This window comes from Anthonomus grandis, chromosome 22, assembly GCF_022605725.1.
Source record: "Anthonomus grandis grandis chromosome 22, icAntGran1.3, whole genome shotgun sequence".
NCBI classification, from domain to species: Eukaryota; Metazoa; Arthropoda; class Insecta; order Coleoptera; family Curculionidae; genus Anthonomus; species Anthonomus grandis.
The window spans coordinates 9728078-9753863 of record NC_065567.1 but is presented as its reverse complement, the minus strand read 5'-3'; the positions used below and the strand labels follow the sequence as shown (position 1 = coordinate 9753863).

The following is a 25786-nucleotide window of genomic DNA, read 5'->3' as shown; positions in this document are numbered from 1 at the left end:
CCTAGGCTATAAGTACAATCGTTATCTATCAAAATAGAATTTGGATTATTGAAATAGTTATTTGTGGATTTAACCATTTATATAAGGTTTAAGAATAAAAAATATCTTAAACCTATAAATAGGTATCTATCCTATCTATTTTTTTGGTAACATGTGAGAATCTTTCTTTATTTCCACTTTTCAGTGAGTAACATTTTGTATAGTTTTGTTATCTCGCTAAAATTTCAGTACCATAAAACTCCAAGGGGTGGTGAAACCGTTTAAAATGTTCTGCAAGTGCGGTTTTTAATCGTGTTAAGCAAAACATGTGGTTTAATACTTCTGTGTTTTAAAATTCTAGTCTTCAGGCATCTATGTAGATGTTTCCTTAATATAATTACTCATTTTTTTGTCAATATCTTTTGGTGCTTTTGTTTTAAGATTGAAAAAAAGACATTTACATATATTCTCACTCTAAACATATATATCGTTTTTAAAAGCGATACATATGTGTTCATGTCTAAGCTACTGTGACAATTTTATTACGAGAGTTTATTATAGGCCGCCGCTCTGTTGAATTTGATTTGAACAAAATTTCAGTAATAATTTTGCGCGAATATTCATTTTTTTAATAAGAAATTTTCTACAAAAAATTTAGCTATTTAAAATTTGAATTAGGTTTATTTTTTAATTAAAGAAGTGCTGTGAGTTATAATTCAAAGAACTCTCTGAAAATGTTCGTTTGTGATACCTATCCGTCCTAATTATATTATTTTCACTTCTAATAATTACAATATTATTAAACGAAATGTTGTTGTTTGTTTCTCAGTTAAGAGTAATTTGTAGTTGTGAATGATAGTTATTAAAAGTATCAAGAGGAAGCTCTATTTTGTTAAATGGTACACCGGTAAATATTTTCATTAAGGCATTTTTTATAACTGAAAAGAGAATTTATTCATACAAGTTTTTTAAAGTTTATCCACGATTACATTTGAAGAACTGGGTTAAAAACAGTTTTCCATGCCCAGTTAGACATTTTGTCTATAAACCTGCCTATCAAAATTAAAATAGGTAGTTTCAAATTTTAACTTCGTTTAAGCTTTCAACGAATTCTTATAAGCTCAATCTTACTGTAGCAATATCAAGAAATCCCTTAACCGTCAATATAGAGAACCTAGACTTTAGTAGTAGAATTGATTATTTTTTATTTTGTGTTATATTTTAAATTCGATTTAAGGATAACATTGTTATGATATGTATCCACTTTAACCTACGTCATTTTTCTACTAAATAAGAGGCTATATAACGTTAACGCAGTATTTTTTTTTCGAACAAGGTATTACGCGAATTTTCAGAAGCCGTTCCCCACTAAGGGATTAAAAATTAAAATTGTTTTTTAAAATAAAAATAGGCGAAATTTTATCGGGGTGTATTAATAGCCTTATTCTCGACTTGTACATAACCATATAACTTTCAGAAAAGTTAGTTATTTGTTGTCAATGCTTTTGGTTTAAGGATACATTTAATATAATTTAAAATTGCACGTATTACGAACTAAAAAAAATAACAGCAAAAGCTTGGTTAGAAAAAATGTACAAAAAGGTGTATCGAAATGAAAAAAAGTTATGCATTTCTTATGAATTCATTTAGTAATAATGTTTTCAACGGTTAATAACTGGTCAAAAGGAATTTTTTTTATAGCAAATCATATCAAACTTGTTTTACTTATGAAAAAGTTTCTTTTGCGTTTGTACCTCGTTGTGTTTACTCATTTCATTAACTCACCACAATAGTTTTAACAGAAAATCGCAGCCCATTGCTAAAGTTTTAGAGAACTCACACTTTTATAAGATTACTTATGCTTTGAGTGGCTACTAAAAGTTGGTGACATACCATGAACTGATTTAGTTTAAGCAAAGTAAAATTTACCATACGGCTTTTTTAATTAAAATTATTTTTTTTATTAATGACAAATATAGCTATACTTGGTACTTTGATAGTAAGTTAAATGTAGTTGAAAAAATTTAAGCACCATAAGATTGTTTTTACCCCCCACCGCAAATGTTACATAAATAAACTGATAGTATAAATATTTTGTTTACAGAGTTTAGAAGAAACGCAAAGTTTAGCCAAGAACTCCAATTGCGACCCTGAAGGACTGGATTTGACACCACGTGTCCTGGTCTCTCAAAGAAATTATCCGACCGCGTTTCCGAAGAAGCAGTGGGGTAATAATTGCCCACTAAACGATTCAACCGGCGTGCTGAATAGCAGCAAAGCATTTCCTGTTGATACCAGTCCCCGAACAGCCAGCACCATTGAAGACTTAATTAAAAAATTTTCCATTACGACTTTTAATTTGGGCGACGAGAAGCCGGCAGGAGCTAACAAGAATATGATGTCAAACGGACTGGATAGTGGCGTCGGCCAACAAAATGGTAGCAGCAATAACGGAGGAGGACAGGAGGAATCTAAGACTAACCTCATCGTCAACTACCTCCCACAGACAATGACACAAGAGGAGATCCGCTCACTTTTCTCCAGTATTGGAGAAGTAGAAAGCTGTAAATTGATCAGAGACAAAGTAACAGGTATGTCAATTTTTAAGCTGAAGTAAGGATGGAATCACACACGGTTAGTTGGACTTTGAATGACAGAATGTTGGATTAAAATTTGGGGATTTAGGTGAGAAGTATCCACAATTTAAATAGACATGCATTTTGGCAGTGGTAAAATGAAAGGCTGAAATATAAACACCCATAAAAAATATAATAAAGCAAAATGCTTAATTGTTATAAAAATATATTTTAATTAATTAAACCATCTGGTAGAATTTGGTTTATCAGTAATAAAAAGGTTATTAATACAAATTATACCAAAATATAAGGTTTTAACAGGTATGGAATCACAAAATTTTCGTTAGATGCGTTAAGTTATTAACAAGTTTTTGTTTTCCTTAAGAGCCAGCCATTTTTCATCAATACAGCCCCAGTCAATATGGAGTCTCATCATTTCATCAATAAGGAGTAACATGTGATTTTGCTTTCTAACTTGTATGTCGTTCTAAAAACGTCCTGCAATGCAGACATTTTATTTCGGACAGCTTTGTCTATAAAACCTACATAAATATATTTTTTAAGAATCTTGAGTAGTAGAAGAAAATCCATCCGCGTTAAAAAAATATTTACGCGTAAAAACATAATTCACCTAATTTAATTAAGTTAAAGTATATTCTATGAGCCATAGTTCACTAAACTCTAAAGATGCAATAATTTGAATTTTCGATTTTCTTCAATTGTTGCCCAGTCTTAACCGGTTAGATCGAAATTGTTTTAAACTATAGGGAGAAGAAGATGCTTATTTTCAAAGCTAAAATATCAAAGCGAAGGAATTTTCCCCCCTTGGACTGAAAATAACTTCTTCTGTACCCTGAAGTTTTATTTTCTATTGTAAATTATCTACTATTAATCGCTTGTTAAAAATCTTCGCCTTTCGACTAATAGAACGTTTTTAGACTGCATACTTATATTTTATTAAGAATTGAGTTTCTCTAAAAGAAAACATTAAAATAATAGTGTAATTTAATTCTAGGGCTAACAAACTCTTTTATATTGGGTCTTGAATACTCTAGAAATCACAGAAGCTAACAACAACTTCAACAAGCTAACAAGCAAACTTTATTGTTACATAAATATGTACGAAAATTGGATAGTGTAGTATTCACACTTCAGAAGCAAATTTTACTGCCGAGAAAACACGCAAAATAATTGTTACTTCCGGCAACATTATTAAATGTGTTATTTATTTCTTTAATAGCTTTAATAATTATAATTTTTAATATTTGACAGCTATGAACTCTTGCGTATTTAAATTATTTTCATGAAACAGTAACGCCACTTTTGAAAATCCTTTTTTATTTCCTTACAGACAAAAATTCGCCCCTTAAAGGAGCCGGAGATGAAGGTACAATTTTTAAATAAGAAGAATACATTTTCTACTAAACTAATACTGGGGCAATATCGTTTCCTTAATATGTAAATTTGTATGTCTGTTCGTTCCTATATTGTTTTGTCTGTAGATGGGATTATATTATTACCAAGTGTTCGAACATAAAACCTATTAGCATATCGCAGGTTTACCTAATAATAATATCAAAATTATTTTTGATAATTTGTATTATTATTAGGTAAAAACTGAAACATATTTTTTTTTGTCTAAAAAACTTTAGCTTGCGTAGATTTATCTTATTCTTCAATTTATATTATTAGAAACAGTCTCGTGTAACAGTAATGTTGTTGTGAAAATTTAATTTTTTTAAATCCAAAAGTTTCCAGAATTATTACATTACAAAATAATTTTACTTCTTCTGGAATACTCTTAGTGTATAAATAATTTTCGTTTTTAGATTCGTCAGATACTTTTTTCATAGGAAAAGAGAGACGACAATAAATAAGACAATTTAGAATTAAAATTTTTTAATATATTTTTGTAAGTCAGAAAAAGCTCACAATATAAATTATCAATTCCTGATATTTTTTTAGAATGAATAAAAATCCATATTCCATACATATCTTGAAACTTGAAGAGTTTGTAAAAGTATATAAAAGTTTGAAATTTTTCTTCATTAGAGTCCTGTTTAACCATTTCTAGAATGTATCCTTCATTTAATAAAATAAACTAAAAATAAGAATAAAGTGGCAATATAATTTTAAAATTATTAAATGTTAGGCTTTCTAAAAAGTAATATTTTTTTTTAAGTTTAAAGCTATATTTTTATAAAATTAGTACATAAAAATCCTAAATTATTGTTTTCTTGATCAGTATTTTCAACCAGTATTTATCAGAACTAATAATTTTCATGAGTTCCCTGTATCAAAAGTGGATTGAGATGTTCAATAAAAAGGATATTGCTTTTTTTTTGGATTTCGGATCTTTAAGTTGGTACTCACTTGAACATGAACGCGAATGAGCAGACAGACAGGTATTAAATGGATGAGCTTCAACTTTAAAGTTCACTGCCAACGCGTGTTCGGCTGCCATCATTCATCTTTGTGCTCAAGTAAGTAACCTTCTTTATACAGGCTGCTGGTAAAATCAAAGCGACAAATACTTACTGTACTCTTAAAAATATATACTGCGTTTTCGCTAAAACATATATTGTCTACATATTAAATTTTAAATTGATTTGGCAGTGATAGAAAGTATCATAACCAAACATTCGATTGCATACTATGTAATTGTAATATTTTAAAACGATATTTGAAAAGGTTTAATGTCAAAGAGGCAAGACTTAAAATACAATGAGTTTACTACACATCACTGGCTTGATATATCATCACTTCCGCTGAATTGATAATCCACAAACTTTTGTTACAAATGATCTTACGTCCTACACTTTGATTTGCGGATGTGTTTTTAGTTTAATTCAATTTAAAGCATACTGGAGACAGTATCAAATGAATAAACTGGCTCTCATAAACGTATACATTGTGATTAATAAATTGAGAGTTATGTAGTTTGCGTATTCAAGCGATTTCTTTTTTAACTTTAGTTAAAATCGATTAAATAATTAAAAAAAAGTCTGATGACTACAAAACTACTACAATAGCAAATAAATCAGTCATCAATTGTGTTTTTTTTTTAACTTTACATTTAATATATATGATTTAAATTAAAACATATTAGAAAATAATTTCCATAAATAGATGGTAAGAAGGTCCATATTTTATACAAGAGCGATATTTCACAGATAGGCTAAAGACCTTTTGTACTTCCCCCTTCGACAAAAATGTGAGTCACCTTTTTAAAAACACGTGCTTTCGGGTATCGAAAATGTAGGGGAGAAATTTTATGTATTGCTACTGAAACGCAGTGCCGTAATTAGCAGATGCCTACTACTTTTCAGATAGCAAACAAATTTACGCCATTGAGAAGCTTCTTCATTTTTCAAACGCAATTTTTCTAAAAGTATGTCATAAAAAATAGTTCTCAATATTTTTTTCTAGAGACACGATGTCAGTTTTTTTTTATAAGTTGAAGATATACCTACATACCAGAGAGCGATGTAAACGTACTTACATGTTTTACACGGGTCCCCTCTTATGGTTATAGGGATCCGTCTTAGTGAAATCTGATCTGTGTCTGACTTGTAAAAGGTAACGCCGTATGGTCTATTTTTTATTATTCCGTAAATAAATTATTGTTTTCCTTCCTGTATTTATTTATTGATTGAGCATTTAGTGATTGGAGAGCCCCTTTAACATGCAGATGTGCATTATTTATTAAGATTTTTTTCATCAATTTTGTTGCCTCTATAAAAGTTCTAAAAAGAAACCGCTTTGGATTAGCAGTCTGTTGCATTATTTATTATATAAAATCAACTATGAATCCTTTTTGTGTGCGGTAGGATGTATTTACACTTTAAAAAGCCACTAGTGGTAATCAATCCCACACTCGACAATTTAAAGGAACCGATTCTTTGCAATCTGACATCTATGATTTGCTATATTTATTTTAGTTATATTTTATGTACTTAACGCTTTAGCATTTTGATTGGTTACTTACAGATTTTAACCACTTTGATTGCTGATTTTTTTCACATGTTTATTTGGCTAACTTATTAACCGATATTAACCCAAAAATAGACTTTGTTAATTTTATTTAGGTTTTTATTGCTATTGAATAATTTATCCGAAATATATATTCATAAAAGTTAAGTTTGTCTGGTTATCGTTATGTTTATTGTAAATTCTAAGTACAAAAAAGTTAGAATAATAGATTTTAAAGTGCAACTACATAAAATAAACTAATATTTCTTCTTACACTGTTATCTACTACTAATTAAATATTAATGTCAATTTTCTTTTTAAATCAATTATTTAAACTATTTTATGTATCTGATGGTATGGAAAATACACCCATTTACATAAACAGGTTTTTAAATGAAGCTATTCTGGAATGTGTCAGATCTCATATTACCCAAATGCTGAGTGTATCACGGTCGAGGGTAGCTTAGACGTTTACGGAAAACGGGGCGGATTTATTTTGTATTATACAGGGTCGGTTAAAATTCGTGATTCTACTGCTAGATACCAAAATGTTGAAAAGTCTTTTGTTTTAATGGAATACTTTGTATATAATCTAGAAGACCTCAATAATAGTATTATAAAATTTTTACCAAAGTTTAAGACATAAAACCGGATAATTATCAACGTAGATTACAATTTTGTTAAACAGTTCTGAACCGCATTTAAAAAGATTTTTATTAAGGTAAATCATTTGGACCGATGAGGCAAAATTTTCCAAGGAACGCGTTTTGAATAGAAGGAACGAGCATTTTTGGGCTGACCAAAATCCATCTTATTTCCTTATGACGCAAAATGAGATTTCAGGAATAGTTCAGTTTTAATATTTTTTTCATCCTGAAAGATGAGAACGTAGAGTATCATATTCATAATAAATCCCCAAATTCTGAAAAATACCATTGCCATTTGGAACAGTTATGGAAAAATCTTGAAATGTTTTTGTATTGTATTCGTTATTTCATCGTATATTATTTTGTAAACGTTCTCTCGTTCATCGGGAAATATTATACAGTGCATCTGTAAATTAGCGGATAAATTCAATAAAAATGACATGGACCGTTTCTGAAAAAAATGCCCGAACCCGTCGATTTTAATATTATCAATATGTTTTTTAAATGGAAACCACTATTTTTTAATGCAGAATCAGAAAGGACGCATTTTTTTACAAAGGATATGGTACAAATGGATAGTGGTTACATAAGCAATTTTGAACGAAAAATGATGATAAAATGTAAAATGAAAGAAATACCTATCTAAATTAAATGTTCGAATTGAGCACCGTTAACAACCTAACAATAACCAAGGCGATTTAAAAATTCTTTTTGAACGTTGTCAATAAAATCTGAAGTAATATTTCTAATTTACTGGCGTATTTGTTCTTTTAAATCTTCTATGTAATCTCGCTGTTTTAGTGACATATACTTTACTTGTTAAATATCCCCATAAAAAGTAATCAAGGGGAGTTAAATCTGGCGATCTGGGTGGCCATTCAGTGGACCCTCGCCTGTCTATCCAACGATTTGGAAAAACTTAATCTAGATAATTGCGAACGGGTAAAGCATAGTGTGATGGGCCTCCATTTTGCTGAAAAACCAAGATCACGTTGCATGTTGGGTTTTTCCAAATCCGGATACAAAGTTATCAGAGCGGGGATAATATCATTTTGAAGAAAGTCCAAATATCTCACACCAGTGAGATTATCATCAAAAAAATAAGGTCCTAAAACTCTTCCTTCTACTATACCACACATTGACTTTTTGAGGGTGTTGTGTATTACATACTGTGAACCAATGGGGGGTTTCGGTCGCCCAGTATCGACAATTCTGTCTATTCACATGGCCGTTTAGAGTAAACGTTGCTTCGTCAGAAAATATCCGTTTTACAAAATTATTGGTATCATTACATAATTTCTGTATTTGCTCACAAAATTCATTTCGGCGATCAAAATTATCTTCCGATAGCTCTTGAAGTAAGAATATTTTCTAAGTGTGGAACTTTGCTTTTTTCAATACTTTATGCACAGTAGATCGCGATAAATTAACATAAGAAGCCGTGCCTGTGATTGTGGGTTTGGGATTATCTTGGACCGTTAACAGAACGTTAGGCTCATCTTCAGTTATTGAACACCGACCAGCTTTTTGAGTATCCCGAACATGCCCGAATTCACAAAACTTTGCTTCAACTCTGCTTACCATGCTTTGGCTAATAGGCGACCGATGAGGATGAGTTGCATTAAACAACTTAACCACCTCCTTTAGACTACGTGACATATCTCCGAAACCAATAATGCACAAAATTTCGATTCTTTTACGTTCGGTTAATCTTCTCATATTTCATACAATAACAGTAGGTAATAATGTGTAGTTACTAATAAAACGCAGGATGACACTGCTCTCGCATCTCAAAAAGAATAAACACCACTTGCAAATATAAAAATACTTCAAATAGTTGCACCAAAATATATTCACTTTTTGACACTGACAACAACTAAAAAAAACCAAAATACCAACATTTAATTCAGATAGGTATTCCTTTAATTTTACAGTTTATAATAATTTTTCGTTCAAAATTGCTTATGTAACCACTATTCATTTGCACCATATTCTTTTTAAAAAAAATGCGTTCTTTCTGATTCTGCATATTTTTTAATGCATGTGTGGTGGTTTCCATTGAAAAAACATATTGATGACGTCATATCTTTTTTTAGACACCCTATATATTTAATTTCGACATAGAAAAACCCTAAACCTAATATTATCGACGGGTTCGGCCATTTTTTTCAGAAACGGTCCATTTCATTTTTATTGAATTTATCCGCTACTTTACGGATGCACTGTATATAACTTTGTGCATGTTTTTGTTGTAATTTAGTTATTTATATTCTCCAAGAAGAATACACAACTTATCAAAGCTTTATTTGAATAGTTATTTTTTCCATTGTCTTATTCATTTCTATATCTCGCTTTCCGTAAAAGTCTAACCTACTATCGACCGCGATATACCCTGTGTATAAGCTCCATTTTCAAATGTTAACTTTTTGTTTGCTTTAATAAGAAACAAACTACCTACTTGTTCCTAGGGATTATAATATGCACTTTAACATTTTATGGATAAATATTTCGGAATCGATCTAACATTTTAAATCAATTAGTTTGCAATTTTAAATTTATTTTTAGTTAGTTTTTGTTAGGTTTATTTTGTGTTATTAACACGTATTTTTTCGAAATTGGATTTCCAACAGTTCCTGGGGTTATCACTAGTCCGTTGCTTACAGGGCAATCGCTGGGCTACGGATTTGTGAACTACCATCGACCGGAAGACGCTGAAAAAGCTATCAATACTCTTAATGGGCTAAGATTACAAAATAAAACTATTAAGGTAAGTTTTTTGTTTTGACACTTGGAAATCCGATTGGGATCTTCCTATGAGACACACTGCAGAAAATTATAAAATTATTTAAAATAATTTGTATGTGTAGTTGTCACGACTTTTCTGAGCTGATCATCTTGCAACAGTGAAAAAGAAGATGCATTAAAATAGACAATAAATATTTACTATCACATATTAATATTTGTGTGGCTTTTAGATAAATGTCAAGCTGTTCCCAATCAGAATTTCATTTATTTTTATTTTATATGTGTTTTTTATATGTTATGCCTCTTGAATCAATCTACCTTAGAAAGGAGATATTAATTTCAGTTTGGTGTGTTTTTTTATTCAGTTTTTCATGTTTTATTTAGTCAGAGTAATTGCAAAGAAAAACCTTCCAAACCGCAATTCATTTTAAAAGCCCAGGCGTTCCAATCACATTTTTAATGCGACCCTATGAGAGCGAGAGCTGCTGCCAAATTCCTATGCGGTTGAGTAAGAGAAATGAATATTTTTCAAACTCTAGTAACCATGTACCCATAACGACAGAAAAAGTAGAGTTTACGAATAAGCAGGGTGTCTTAGGATTTATAAAATGCATGGTTTTTAGTTATTTTACAACTTATATTTTTTATTAATTTTAAATAAATTTTACTGATTATTTTATTACTACATGAAACTAAGAATATAGCACAAAACATAAACGGTTTTCAAATAACGATTAATTAAACAAGAAACCCAACTATAAAATTTGAAAACAAGTTCTGTTTGGGTGAAGAATTATCTCTGATATTGAGGTCTTAAGGAGTTCTAAGATTTTGAAAAGATGTCATCCTGTTATTTGTTCGGCATGGTTTTCTACCGCCAGCTCTTACATTATATATCTTGGCAACTGCCTTGAATAGGGGCGAAACATGACTAATGTTTAAATACACATAATCCGTGCATTGCTAGGGAATGGGTTAGTCGGGCAAACTAAAAAATATTTTTGAATTACATATACATAGTAATATAATTTAAATATTTAATATTTGAACCCTTCAGTTATAGCAAAAGAGATTATATTTACCAAAATGCAAAACTTGGACATCTTTGATTTGTAGTCACGGAATACACTTTTTTTATTGGTGTTTAATAAATGCAGTATTATCAGACTGGTTTAAAACAATTCATTTTTTTTTAGTTTAGAAGTATGGTGCGACAACTCTTATATTTTTAATACATCGCCGTTATCAAAAACTAATTTTTTTAAACAGATCATCTGTATAAATTGGATATAATTTAGGCTCAGTACAAATCTCTTTTTTTATTTTTTGTTAACAAAAGTTAAAATAGGCTTCTAATCAAGGAATTATTTGTTTTTTAACTAATTTTATTAATAATTTGTAAAAGTAATGACAAACGTTTCTCTTTTACCAGGTGCTTCTTTAAATTTTTGATTTAGATCTTGGTGACATGAGGTTTAATCAACCAATAAAAACTGACACTAAAGAAATTAAAACACTACTGCACCATTATACAGAAAACTTAAAACTATAATTTGGGTGCAAGGTAAATCAACTCTATGAGAAACACGCTTCCCAGTTTTTTTACCGATAATTGGAAAATGCTGATCTATATTATGATTTATTAAAAGATCATTCTACTAGAAAGAAAATATCGAATAAGGATTCGGAAACACGACATTTTTTCAAAAAAATATATATATGTGTTCTAATCCAAAACAGAGCTTGTCATGTGGCCCATTAACACTTCCAATAAACGACCTTGGCCTTATCGCTTACAATCATCTATTTTGCTAATTTAAAACAGAGGCTAAAAGAAAAATTGGTATTTTAGAGTTTTCTCTTGTATGGGCTTTCAATTCGTTTGTCGTTAAAATATATTTTTATTGCAGAAAATACCTTAAATAATTGTTTTGATTAAGGTTACTTATACTCAAAATAGTATTTTATTATAACGTTGTTTGGTGTGTTTACTATTTTGTCAATATTTTATTTAAATTTTTCGATGTACCTTTAAACATGACCAACTACACACCATATTTAATAATTATAGAAAATATTTCTCTTTATCTCTTATCGTTATGTGATTCCAAATAGCACCATGTGAAAAGTTACTGTGGTTGGATGCTCGTGCCATGCTCAGTACAGTGAATATGGCATGTTTAGATTTTGAATACAAACAAGTGTTTTAGGCAGTATATATCGTAAAAAAATACCAACTAAGTAAATATTACAAAAATTATAAACGTAATATGCCTAATTATTATTTTAGGTATCATACGCTCGGCCAAGCTCCGAAGCTATAAAAGGTGCAAACTTGTATGTATCAGGATTACCCAAAAATATGACCCAACAAGATCTAGAAGCCCTGTTTAGCCCATTTGGAAGAATTATTACATCCAGGATCCTTTGTGACAACATTACCGGTGAGTTTTAAAGCGATTAATGCTGAATTTTTTAGTTTAACAGAAAATATGTTTGAGTCAGAATTAATATGTTATCATGTACAATTTTAAATAACTTAGCGTGTCTGTAGTAATATTAAATTTAGATTCAAGCATATTTAGAGCTAAAATATTGTATAATTATTAGAAAGTGGTAAGCAAACATTTTTTGTAATTCACTGAAAAGTTATTCATTATTTCAAAAAAGTTTGCTTAGCCATTGTTGCCACAATCACAGTAACATACAAACAAAGATACATCAACATACATGTTATTGATTATTATTTTATAATCAGTAAATTATTTAGTTTATTCATTTGTTATTATTTTGAATGTCGTAGCTTTTGATTTTATAATTATATTTTTAATTTCTCTCATTCATGAGTTACTGTTGAAGTTTGGCCTAAAGTTTATTATTTTATTATTTGGAACGGCTTGAGGATGCGGGGATGTATGTCTTACATAAAATCCAAAGGATTTATGTTTAGGATTTATATATCAAATTCTTTTTGTTTTGTCTATATTTAAATTAGGAGGTCTAGCAACTGTACTGAAATATACAGAACCGTGATTTCGGGCCGTTCAAAATTAGTAATTATCATTCTGTGAATTATTTTACTGTATCCTTACTTTTGCGTTTTTCTTCTTTTCCCTAGTACGTCAATTTGTCTCGGGGGCCGGAGAAAATTTGCCTGGTACGTACCTGCCTTTCTACCTTTTAACACAACTTTGAACACCATATATACCACTAGATACCAATCCACTTTTGGTTGTTCTGTCTCGGTCACGTGATAAAGTTTTAGAGTGAACAAAAACAGCACCGATTTTATTGAAAAAAAGATAAATTATTCATCAAAAACGTTCGTCTCAAACATTATATAATAATCCCTCCCCCAGAATTGACGAACACTTTTTATTTGTAAAATTTACGTATTTTAAGCTTAAAGTTTGCATTGTGCGCATGACCTTTTCAGTTGCTGTTTTTATTTTCCTTATTTATTTTCGTTTCGTATTATATTTTTGGTTTTTGTATAAAGAACAGAGCAATCACTTACACGTACTGACACGAATTACACAGTTAAATAGTAAACTTTGTGTCTGTATATAATAAAGCTGAGATAGTCTAATTATTGCCGTCTGTCAACAAAAGTACTATCCACATAACTAACATAGTTTTTACAAATAATCAATTTTTAAACAAAAAATGACAGTATATCTAAACTAAATAAAATATGCTTTAAATTTATAATAAACACATTTGATATAATCCACAATAATAGGAAAAAGCATTAAAAGCTTGGAAGATAGAAGTTAAAAAAATAACTCAAATTGAATACGACTTCTCCGATGTGTAAAATAAAGGCAATTTTGTTGACATACGTGTTTTATCAATTGTACTTAAACCACTTTAAATACAACAGACTCTTTAATTTCTTTCTAACAATAAGAACCACCTTCTATTCATTTAAATTAAAAACAGCAATGAATGCTCATGAATAATTTTCATCAAAGGTCTTTCAAAAGGCGTAGGCTTCATTCGCTTCGACCAGCGAATGGAAGCAGAGCGTGCCATCCAGGAATTAAATGGAACCGTCCCCAAAGGTTCAACGGAACCCATTACGGTGAAATTTGCCAACAATCCAAGCAATAACAACAAGGCCATTCCTCCGTTGACGGCCTATCTTACTCCACAGGCTACCAGGAGGTTTGCTGGACCCATACACCATCCCACAGGAAGATTCAGGTAAGCACACGTTTTTCTCAGTTGTTTATTTTCGGTATGTTTTGAATTTAAAAAATTGTGCTTTTATCTAATAATTTTATGCCATGTTATAACTTTGAACAAATTTTTTTAATAAAACTGTTTCTGCACAATGTCGTAGATTAAACTGTTTTCGATTAAGTTGAGTTGGGCTCTAGAGCGATTAGGAAAATTGTAAAATATTTAAGTTTTTTAGTTTCTATTTTTCCTTCTCGTTGGTTTCTTCTAGAATAACCTATATTTCTTATACTCTTTAGAGACCGTTCTCAAAATAGAAAATAATTTATGCAAACTACACAGTGGATCCACTATACCATGGACAAAAATAAGAAAACTTAAAATTATTGAATTTTTTGGGTGCTTTACTGAACTTTACTCCTGTACCTGATTTTTGCAGAATCCCGTAGATCCTGTTGTAACGTGTATACATAAGGTGATAAGTAAACCGAACATTAGAAGAACTTTCTTTCAAAATTATTCACAGTTCCACTTCAAAAAACACTAAGATATAGCTTTAGATCTCGGCAAGTGGAATACTAAGCATCTTATTTTTAGTTACGACTGGGAACTTTTTGTATTCTAAGTGATTTACAAACCTCTTACAAGTCAAAAGACAATCGAAGTCACAAAAATTTACACATATGGAAAAAAGTACAAATCCCTGTTGATGGCTTTGGTGAGAGACATTGTTTATATAAATAATCAAAATGATACAAACATGGATATGACACAACTAATAATGACAATACTATAAAGGACTTTTCTTAAACATATGAAAAATACGAAAATCAAACAAAAGTAAAAAATAGATATTACTTTCATTTTAATCAAATGGTAGAAAAATTACATTGAATGATTATATGTATCTGTAAAGTATATCTGTAGTCCATTCGCAATCAATCAATCGGCCAGAGGTAAGCAAATGGCTCGCTCGGAATTTTACGGACCAATTGGAAGCCATGCAGGTTTCTTTATCTATCACCTCTTGGTTGTGAATGGACCATAAGTATTAACAAAAAAGACCAAAAGATCTTTTAGTAAGCATAGTTTTTTTATAATGGAAAAAAAACCGCAAAATAAATGTAAAATCTATTTAAAATCTCCTTATTTACACCTTCTTTTATTACAAGGTCCAGTAGAGCCCAAGGCTACTTCACTGAACACTGAACACACATGGAAAATAGCAATGCAGAAAAATAAAAAATATTGAGTAAACTTAATAGAAATTACTTAAAGAGCAGTTACTTTATATTCATGACAATTCCTATATATAGGATCTTTTTTGTGAATGATCAGCTCCAAAATAACTTAGGGTACACAGCAAGAAGGTTAGGATTCAATTCTAGATTTATTGACTCATCCATTACCAACTCCAGCTCCTAATATATATTTCACTTAAAATCACTATTTCTTATCTAAGCTTTGAACAGGAAAAATTTATCAAGTAAGGGAAATTATTTTTTCTGAATAATGTGTTTTAAATTTCATGTTTTTTTTTATGAATGTTTGATTTAATATAAGAAGTATTTTTAATAATTACATCAAATTCAGCGGTTTTTTTAAATTTCTATATAGGTTAAACAGTTATTATAATTACAGTTATTTTAAATATCTATAGTTTTCATTTCTGTTACATCATGCCTGTTGTGATACCCTGGCAATTTTACATAATGCAAAAAAAAAATTCAACTACCGTGCATAACCCTCTCCAAGGTTTATAAAATTGTGGACGAAAAAATTATCCAACAGTATTTTCACAAGAAGATAAGGAACGCAGCAAATGTATGCAAATGTAGAAAACAAATTTGTATACTTACGCTTGTTTAAAATAAAATTTTTATTCATGAAAAAATTATAATTATTAAAAATAAAAAAATATTATTATTTTATTAATAATAATAATTTTGCACACAAATAACTATTTTTCATATGCATTGTCACTCAAATAAACTCTCCGTAAAGGTATTATTTGACTTTAGGGGTAAATATGAACTACCCTCATAACAAAAAGTAAGTAAAGATTTCTTAGTATTAATGAGTATTTTAAATTTTTTTTGCGTTGAGAGGTCGACACCGGTACTTGAAAATATAAGGTACAAGTTGAATAGAAGTCCATATTTTGTAGGAGAATGTGTATATAAAGATTACAAATAGCGGAAGTCTTTATCTCCAAGAAAAATGCATGTAGGTCACTTAGGTAAATGTGTTATGCATTTCGGCTGTGTAAACAGCCATCATCAGATACTAAAATAAAATACAGGTAATTCAAGACAGTTTTAAAAAGCGTATAAGCTCTTTTTTAAAACTGTCTTGAATTACCTGTATTTTATTTTAGTGCATTGCATGCATTTTTCTTGGAGATAAAGACTTCCCCTATTTGTAATCTTTAAGGTACAAGTATTATCATAATATCAAGTACATAGTGTGCACTCCGTCTTTTATGTAGGAAAACTAATACATCAATTAACATGTAAATAATACCCAATTTTTGAATGCATCTTCAATTTATTTGAATCATTTTAATTTTAAATATAGATCAACATTTTAAATAAACTTTCCCTTGGCTTGGAATATAAGCCCTAGTAGGAATTACGTTTTTCCTACCGTTAATACAAATATCTCAATGCCATATATGTGTGCAATTTGACAAATTGCATGACAATTTAACATGAGATTCCTAGAAGCCTATCACGTCTTTTTTTAAATATGCTTTTCAAAGTAAATAAGGTAATTATTGTTGCAGGTATTCACCGCTGGCCGGAGACATACTTGCTAACTCGATGCTTCCAGGCAATGCCATGAACGGTTCGGGCTGGTGTATATTCGTTTACAACTTGGCTCCAGAAACTGAAGAAAATGTTCTGTGGCAACTGTTTGGTCCATTTGGTGCGGTCCAGAGCGTTAAAGTAATTCGGGATCTTCAAACCAACAAATGCAAAGGGTTTGGTTTCGTCACTATGACAAACTATGACGAAGCTGTTGTTGCGATCCAGTCTTTGAATGGATATACCCTTGGTAATCGGGTACTGCAGGTCAGCTTCAAAACGAATAAAAGTAAAACCACATGAAGCGAAGATTCGTTTTAGGCACCTACACATCGGAACGCTTCTTTGACACTTTCCGCTCTTTTAATTTATTATTTATTTCTCGGGACAAAAGCCCGGGCATCTAGGCAATTTTGGCGGGATGTATCACGAAGCGTGCGGGTTGCATTTTTCTGGGTAACCTACCGTTTGGTTCGTTATGACTTCCTAAATAGTAACGTTTTTTTAAAAGAGATTTCTAACCATCACTTTGCCTCAAATATGCTTCGTCTCAAGCACAATTTCGCACAAGCGATATTCCTTTTGAAATATAGAAAGAAATTGGTTAATAAATAATCTGAATTAAGACAGGAGTCAGTACGGACGAAGACGGATGGTTATCTGAAGATTGTTCGTGCGGGTCCAGAGGGGGCGTTAAATAGAACGTCCACTCAAATTATTTCTAGTACTTAAAAAACTTACGAAGCTAGTCAGATGTGCATTCGCGTTTCCTTTTATGTATTCATTAAACGGTTTGATGTTTTAATATTTAGTAAAGAGAAAAATTACTATATTTGTGCCATCGCTGTTTCATACGCGATCTATATGCTATTACGTATATATGTTTACGAGATAGTATTTGTTTATTCAACAAATTTTTTATCACTTAATTACTCTTACTTTGATGTACCTACTATTAGTAATTTATGTATTTAATTGTAGTAATTATGTGTATCCTTATATTCAAGCTAGTCGCGAAAATTGGCCACGGAAATCACAGTAATTTTAATAATCTTCATTAAGGAAATTTTCATTAAAAAACAAAAACAATGTCAATAAAATGATTTTTCTTTAACTGTCAAATTAAACTGCATAGTTTTTGATATGTAAATGTAATTTTTTAAGTCTGGTAAACATTAAAACATTTGCCTTTAAAGTAGTATTTATAAAACAGTAACGAGCAAAGTAGCATCAAACAATCTCTTAAGCATGGGGTTTTTGCATAGACTATTCTTATTGTATTTTATTTTATTTTACTTATAGTCAGGGTATACCAACAAAAATCTTTACTAAAAAAATTATACCTTATTTATGTCAAAAAATACACTTTGGGTATATTAAGTACGCTATGAAACTACATATTTGTTAATCCACTAAAGAAAAATTCTATATCTATTAACAATGGATTTATTATTAAAAAAAAGTATTTGTGACTAAATATTGATTTGATATTTAACAGGGACTATTTATAATTGAATTTCTTTCTCATTATTATCTAAGATAATAAAGATCTGATTCTAACTGGCTTTCAGCAATAAGCCACCCCAAAATATATACTTTTATATTTAAATAAAAGGTCCAAATTTTTATTAAAACATTGTTTTAAAAATATAATTTCAAAACTGTCGATGCTGGAATTAAATCTAAAATGTGTCGGAGCGGTATGCTTTAAAAGTGTACTTTATAGTGCCTTTTTGGTGCCTACGTGCCAATTTATAATTATTATGTATTCACTTAACTATATCACTTAACAGTTTATGGACAAAAATTGAGAGAAAATATTCAATAACATCACATTTTCTAGAACAAGCAAAGTTTTATAATTCTAGAAGGTATTTTTGAAGTTGAATTTATTTAGAAAATAAAGATGTTTTAATTGTGACTTTTTAGGTTTGTGCTCAACGAAGAATGCATTTTGGGGGTTCTATTCTTAAATCAGTTATGAATGAGATTTTTATTATTTATTTGGAATAGCTTGGCTTGCAACGAAACCTATTCATAACATTTTAAATAAATTTTATAACGTCGAAGCATAACTACTTATTCTGCGACATTTAAAAGCAACCTACATTTTATAATTGCTTATGCAGTCGATATAAAGGTGGTCATACGAAAGTTGGCCAAAATGTTTATTTTTGTTTTTTTTTTGTATAAATACGAAGTGATTCGGTGGCCATTCTTGCCTTTGTATTCGTACTTGTGTTCGAAGCAGCCCAGAGCGTAAAGGGTTTCATCTAGTTTTGTGATAAGATAGTTTTACTAGTTCTAGTATCGCGGAAGCGCCGACTGACTTGTAAGTAACAACTTACGGTTACAGCCCTTGTCGCTTAGAGCAGCTTCTGTTTTAGACTAGTCAATAACTAAACTGACCGTAAGTACATAGTTAATGACTAGCCTACTTTTGTGTGTTGTGTTTAGTTTGACATTACTATATTTTTGAAGTCAGCTTTTATTTGAGAAAAGCGTGGTTTTTGCTTGAAATGCCATCAAATCTCGACGGCAAAGCTTTTGCGAGACCACAACCTTTTTTTATTATTATTGAGTTAAACCCTTATTTATTTTATTTGGTAAGTAAAGTAACTGCCAGGAGAATTTTTAATTTATTTGTATAATTTATAAGCTTATAATTTATCAATTTATTTTGTTCTGGCTATTTTACTTTTAGTTTCTAAATTTTAATTTTTTAGAAGACAGATTAAAGTTTATTTATAATTTCCGCCTTTCTTTTATTTGATTTTCTTAGCTTCCTGTTGGGTCTCTCTATCTTAGCTGACGTCGATTGGAAGACAAACCGATTTTTGTATGCATTGCACAAGCGCACCTCAAATGAGGTTGTTCATTCTAACCACTTTTTGGAGACTAACCAGCCACTTTCACACTTAACATTTATATTTGTACTATATTTAAAAAATCCATTACTCAAAAACAAAATTTGTCAACATAAAAATTAAAGAAATTATGTATTATATTAATGTATAAATAATAAATTGTTATTTTACATCATTATGACAGACTGAAAACATTATTGACAAAAGCAAATTTCATTTTAATTTCAAGATTTTGCTGTGAAAAAGAAGGTATGGGCATGAACAGACATACCTTTAAAGGGAACATTTATTACCGAGTTAGAATCTTTAACAACATTTTAGAAATAAATGGAAAATCTCAATTTTTAAGATGTAAATGCATTGAAAGTTTTCGACAAATCGTTAGTAAACTAGTTCCTAGCAACTTATTGTACCGAAATGTGCAAATTAATGAAGGCTAGAAAAAAAAACAAACGCACACCATCAGCAAATCAGATATACGAAAATTGTAAATAAAATAGAAAATGTATATGTTTGAAATTTTGATGCAACTAATAAGCATTAAGTACAATTTACAGTCTTGATAGCTTTAACGGGAAACAAATGCGGGAGATTTTTTTGGTTATTTTTGAAAACAAATTATGCATTCCTATAGTTGGGCAGGCTATTCTTTACACATTTGTGTACGGTTTTTATGTATATATAGTTATTCTGGATAGCCGACTTTATCGATCTTTATTTTAGTTTATAAAAACAGTGCTTTCTAACTGCATTACTATTTTAATTAACTTAATATTATACAGGATATTTAATTTAGTTGTCCTTAAATATTACATTAATTTTTAGATACATCAAATTTGCCGAATATAAAAAAGCTTTAGTGATATTTTTTTTTGTTTTTTTTTTTTAAGTGTGATTCTTAGAAATTAACCTTTGGTAAGCTTACTATAAATAACTTTACTCTTTTCCAGTAATAACATTTTATTAACAATTTTGGTAAACTAATACTTTCGTTCACTACGTTTTTTTTTAAGTTTTGCATTTAGAAAATGCTGTATAAGTATTCTAGTTTGCGTAAGAAATACTCCAAATACTTAACGCGACTGTGATCAAAATGTTTTAAAATACCCTCGGTAGTATCTCCAAGCAGTATTGACGAAGTAAAAGCCATGGTTGCAAATACGCCTCAGATGGGCTAGACTGCCTAATAATAGGATAGAAGCACTATAGGTGTGCTTTTGTGCAAATAGGAGACCCTTCCCTAACTAAACGTAAGCTCCCGCTTGTGATATTTATGCTAAAAAAAGCTACGATTAGACCTGGGTTTATTTGTTTGTTCTATTGTAGTTTTTAAAAATATTTACACTATTATAAAATTAAGGGTTAATAATATAAAATCATTTAAAAACATACCCAGTTCAGTAAATTTAGCGATTGCAAAAAACGACTAAGAAGCCACATTATGTGTTTTTTTTTAATATAATAGTCTTTATTTAATAAATAATCTAAGAATCATTATTTAAGTTTTGAAATAGAGCTTCTTTTGGATCTAAAATAATGGGTCTAATGAGAATGTGTCCTATTGTATACCAAAAGTTTTTCAGTAACCAACATTATTAAAAATCATTTATTTTTTTTTAATCACTGCGCTCTAAGACTGGTATATAAGGTAAAATTGTTTGCGCAATGAAAAAAAAATATGCAATAAGTTGTACAGTCCGACTATCTGTAAAAATGACCATATCTGAATGTGATTAAGAAAAACCTTTAAAGTATTATACTAGAGTACCTATTCCAATCGCAAGTAATATATAATAATATACATTTTACTCGCGTTTTTTTGCGAGTATTAGCAGATAAATCCGTTATTTTAGTAATAAAAAAAACCAAAATATATTAGGAAATTGTATTAAAGTCCCCAGATTAAGCCCAGGTCTATTTAAAAAGCAATCTATCTCAAAATATTAATGTTGGGTAAAGCGCGTGCGCGCAAAATTAAACGGGTCAAAGATATACATGGCCCAGCCTCGACCACTCGGATTTTTTTGTACCGCCATTTAGCCCTCTCGGTATCAATATAAATGTTTAACAAAAGGTTGTATGGAGAGTATTGAGCAAGGGGTAAACTCACCCCTTGCTTCATATCGCAAACATTTGTTGGGGCGAAGAGGGATTAAATAAAGCATTTTTTTAAATTACCTTTGTAAGCAGAGTGTGGCACGTCTTAGGTTCCTTTGTTTAATATGAAATGTAGATTGCTGAAAATTTTTATGCCCAAAGAATATTGTCAAATTAAAATTACTCAAGCACAAAAACTCATGTAGAACTACTTTACTTAAGATTGTTGATGAATGATGATTTAACTATATTAAAAAAAAACGACAAATTTGTTTAAAATATTTGCATGCTGTAAACGCACAAAGCAAATGCTTTTTTAACTGAATATTAATTTTTTTAAATGAAACCAAAGGTGCTGAAATTTATATAGTTGAGAATGGTAGAGGGTTCTAAAAATGGCTGTGATGAAGCGGGATAGATATAAAATTATACACTATAGATAAATGTATAACTCAGAAATAATGTTAGCTGAAATTGATTGCGCTATAAACATATTTTATAGCAAACTACTTGACTAAAATATGTGGAATATTTTTTTGAAAAATAGGTAAATATTTCACAGCAAGCAATACTATTACAACTGAAATTACAAAAACAAATTACAAGCTTAAATAAAAGCTGATAATAGGGCGTAACCGATTAAAAATCGGAGAAGAGGGAAAATGGTTGTCCAAAAAAAAACGGGGTCAAAAATGCGAATCAGTGTTCAGAGCACAAAATAGAAATGTAGGGTTTTGTAGATGAAAGAAAATATTGGTTACTTAGGCCTAATATCGAAACTATTTTAGACTAATTCCAGTTACAGAACAACGACATATTTCCATGATAAGTATAAATAATTTTTAAAAAATGAATATGTCTGTCAACAATGATTATTTAAAAATTTAGAATCTTATTGACTATAGCATTTGCTAATATAACTTTGCTTAAAGTTTTTCATTATTACTGATGGTTGAGTATTATTAATGAATTTACACCGTTATATTGCGGTGTAAGTCCGATCCGTATTTCTACATAAGGTTATCTATTTGTGTGTTGTGTAGATTTCTAGTATAAGTGTATTATAGTACATTACATATTCCTATTAGTTAATTTATCTATGTGTAGCAGTTGTGTTGTGGTTGAGGGTTCCATATTGACCCAAGTAGGGAAAATTGGACTCCCCACCTTTGGCCGGAAATGTTTAAAACACCGCCGGCCAGATCCCCCTCTTTTTCAGGGGCCATAGCTCAAAATATTGTTGTGACAAGAAGCATTCCATTTTAAAAAAGAAACCACTATTGATATTTACATAAATTATTATATACTCATGCCTATATTCTATCTGTTTTGATAAAATTGTGGTGATTATTATAATTAATACGGAAGCAAAAGTTATATGTACAGAAGTTTTATTATTAGGAAATACAGTACCTCATAACTGTAATTCATGCAATAACTTATTATAAGAAAGTTCTAATTACATTGTTTAGTAGTTTTAAGAATCGAGGTATCATTCATTCATTTTGGTTCTTTTTCACAAATGTCATTTTTTAACAACCTTCACAAGTATTATTATACTCTTCTATCTTAGACGTAACTAACCTTTATACCTCTTTAATAACAGTTTCATAAGTGTTAATATTTATCGTAATTAAGTAACAAAAATGGTTGACGAAGTCTTAACTTCTAAGCTATCTCTTGAAATTTTTAATCCTTTAAATGTTCAATCTCATAATATATATCCCTTTAGCGTAATTAGGATATTCATTATTATAAATTTCATTGAAGTTGCTAGTATCTGGCCCATATACTCATACAATTACATGTGCTAATAACCTACAAATTTTTTTTTATTTTTTGATAACTAATAATTTTAGAATCCGTGCCGTTTTAACGTGTCTTCAACTTTTTAAAATATAACTGGATACTGTAAATATTAAGTGCTTATATATATATATCATAAATTGAGATTAAAAAACAAATATATTAATTCCCCTTTTTGTTTCTCTTAAAAGAAGACATTTTATTTAGTCCCTGAAACGATTTTTAATCATGCTGCCAAGGAGTTTCTTCTAATTAAATCATTATTTTCTTGGTTACAAAAAACTAACTTATTGCTTGACTCTTTCTATATGTTAAAGAGGGTGCTGATAACCAACATTTTTAAAACTCTAATTTTGTTATATCTGCTTGCTCTTATTCTTGAGAAAATCAAAGCATTTTCTCCTGTCATAACAATAATAATTAAAACAATATAAAAGCACATAGTAACAGAAATTGCAACAATTTAGTTGGGTTTAGAATACATTATAAAATTTGACTATAAAGGCATTCGTGAAAAAGAAACACGACACCAGTCTTTTTATTTGTCGAAAATTAAGGAAGTTTTTCCTGTTTCACTCCTAAACCGCAAGACGCAGACTTGTAGTAAATGGCAAACAGCGCATGTGCCATATATCAGTATAGTCAAGCGGCAAAATTAAGGAGATGGAAGACATATCAATACAAAAATGCTGTTCTTCGACTCTGCACCCGGTAGTCCCATGTGTATAATTTAAAAATGATCTCGATCAGTAATTCAAAGTTAAATTATGTGTATTAATGTAAATCTTAACCTGTATACACCAACCAATGAAAGGTTTAGAGTGAGGTTTAGCAATAGCTACGCGCCATTTACAACTTTTTACAATATTTTCAAGATCAAATGTTGGCTGACGATAAGATTTTTTTTCAATACCCATTCCTCTAGTCAGTCAGAGTGACTAAGATTTGAATATAGCACCAATTTCCGCGAAATAATTACAAATAACAAAAGAATTACTGATCCTAACGTAGTGTCAAATTTCTTAAATAAAATAAACGTTGTTGAAAGGTTCTTAAGCTTGTCTAAGAATTGTTGAAACTTAAATTAAAAATATATACTTAATAAATAGAATTTAAATTATTCATAAAAAATGTAAACGAATTATCATGAGGGATTTCATATCGAGCAATTTGACACTATTTGTCAGCAACGCATCGAACCCTCAACAGCAAGGTTTTTAGCAATTCATGAAAAGTGAAAAGTATTCATTCTATAATTTTGGATTTAATTGGTAGAAAATGCCAACTTTACCAAACCTTTTATGTGTGAGGACCAGATATTTATATTTAAGGCTGTTCAACGGAGTACTGGTTCTAATATTTTATAAAAATATAATAGATTTTTTAAACTTTTCATGAAGTGTCAAATATAGGAAATAACTATCAAACAATCATTGATATTATTTTGTTACGGTAGTGCCGATATGGATGAGCAAAGAAAATCACCAGTAAATTCTTATTCAAATCAGTCATTAACTAACTATTTATTCTGTACACGTGTGTGTAATGAATAATATTGCCAAAAAAAGTAACTATCGACAACTAAATTATAAAGATTTGTCCTGAATAATTTCACTGTTGAGTTATTTTGTGCTCAAAGTCGGCAAGAAAGCGGCATTTTGATTGGTAGACAAAAAATAGGGCTATTCGACTGCGACCTCGAAGGGTGCAGTTATTTATGAAACCCCGCTAAGGGAACTGAACTGATTCACTCATTACCGGTATATACTTATTATTAACATTAATTACATTACTTATAATCTATTTCATAAATTATTCAATGTGCTAGATACTAAGCTACACTATCTTCGACCACTCTTTCGATCTAGTATGTGTCGAATATCTGTCGACCTTTATTAATGGCCGACTCTATTTGATTTCCCAATAAGTGGGATAAATATGGGGTGGCTATAACGAGGTTATAATTATTATTAATATCTTAATTTTAATTGAGTTTCTTTAGTATAATATACGTTAATTTTAGCATTTATGTATTCCTGTTGTCCTTTCTTGCTTACTGTCCAGTGTTACACTTAAGCTGCATTTGTGTGTATTTATTGTCATTCAAT

General features: G+C 30.0%; 1 protein-coding gene across 6 annotated transcripts in view; it reads left to right on the top strand.

Moving 5' to 3' along the window:
* LOC126748310 (ELAV-like protein 3) overlaps nucleotides 1-19663 on the top strand; it is a 53359-nt gene extending 33696 nt beyond the window's left edge. For 2 of the 6 annotated variants that reach the window (XM_050457449.1, XM_050457448.1), the window contains exons 2-8: nucleotides 2084-2570; nucleotides 3907-3942; nucleotides 9805-9941; nucleotides 12210-12363; nucleotides 13038-13076; nucleotides 13894-14125; nucleotides 16887-19663. In XM_050457449.1, coding sequence (XP_050313406.1) covers nucleotides 2375-2570; nucleotides 3907-3942; nucleotides 9805-9941; nucleotides 12210-12363; nucleotides 13038-13076; nucleotides 13894-14125; nucleotides 16887-17211 — 1119 coding nt within the window. In that variant the 5' untranslated portion in view covers nucleotides 2084-2374 and the 3' untranslated portion in view covers nucleotides 17212-19663. The remainder of the gene's footprint in view (nucleotides 1-2083; nucleotides 2571-3906; nucleotides 3943-9804; nucleotides 9942-12209; nucleotides 12364-13037; nucleotides 13077-13893; nucleotides 14126-16886) is intronic. The other 4 variants (XM_050457450.1, XM_050457451.1, XM_050457454.1 and 1 more) reach the window with 4 other exon arrangements.
* Nucleotides 19664-25786: the final 6123 nt, after the last annotated feature.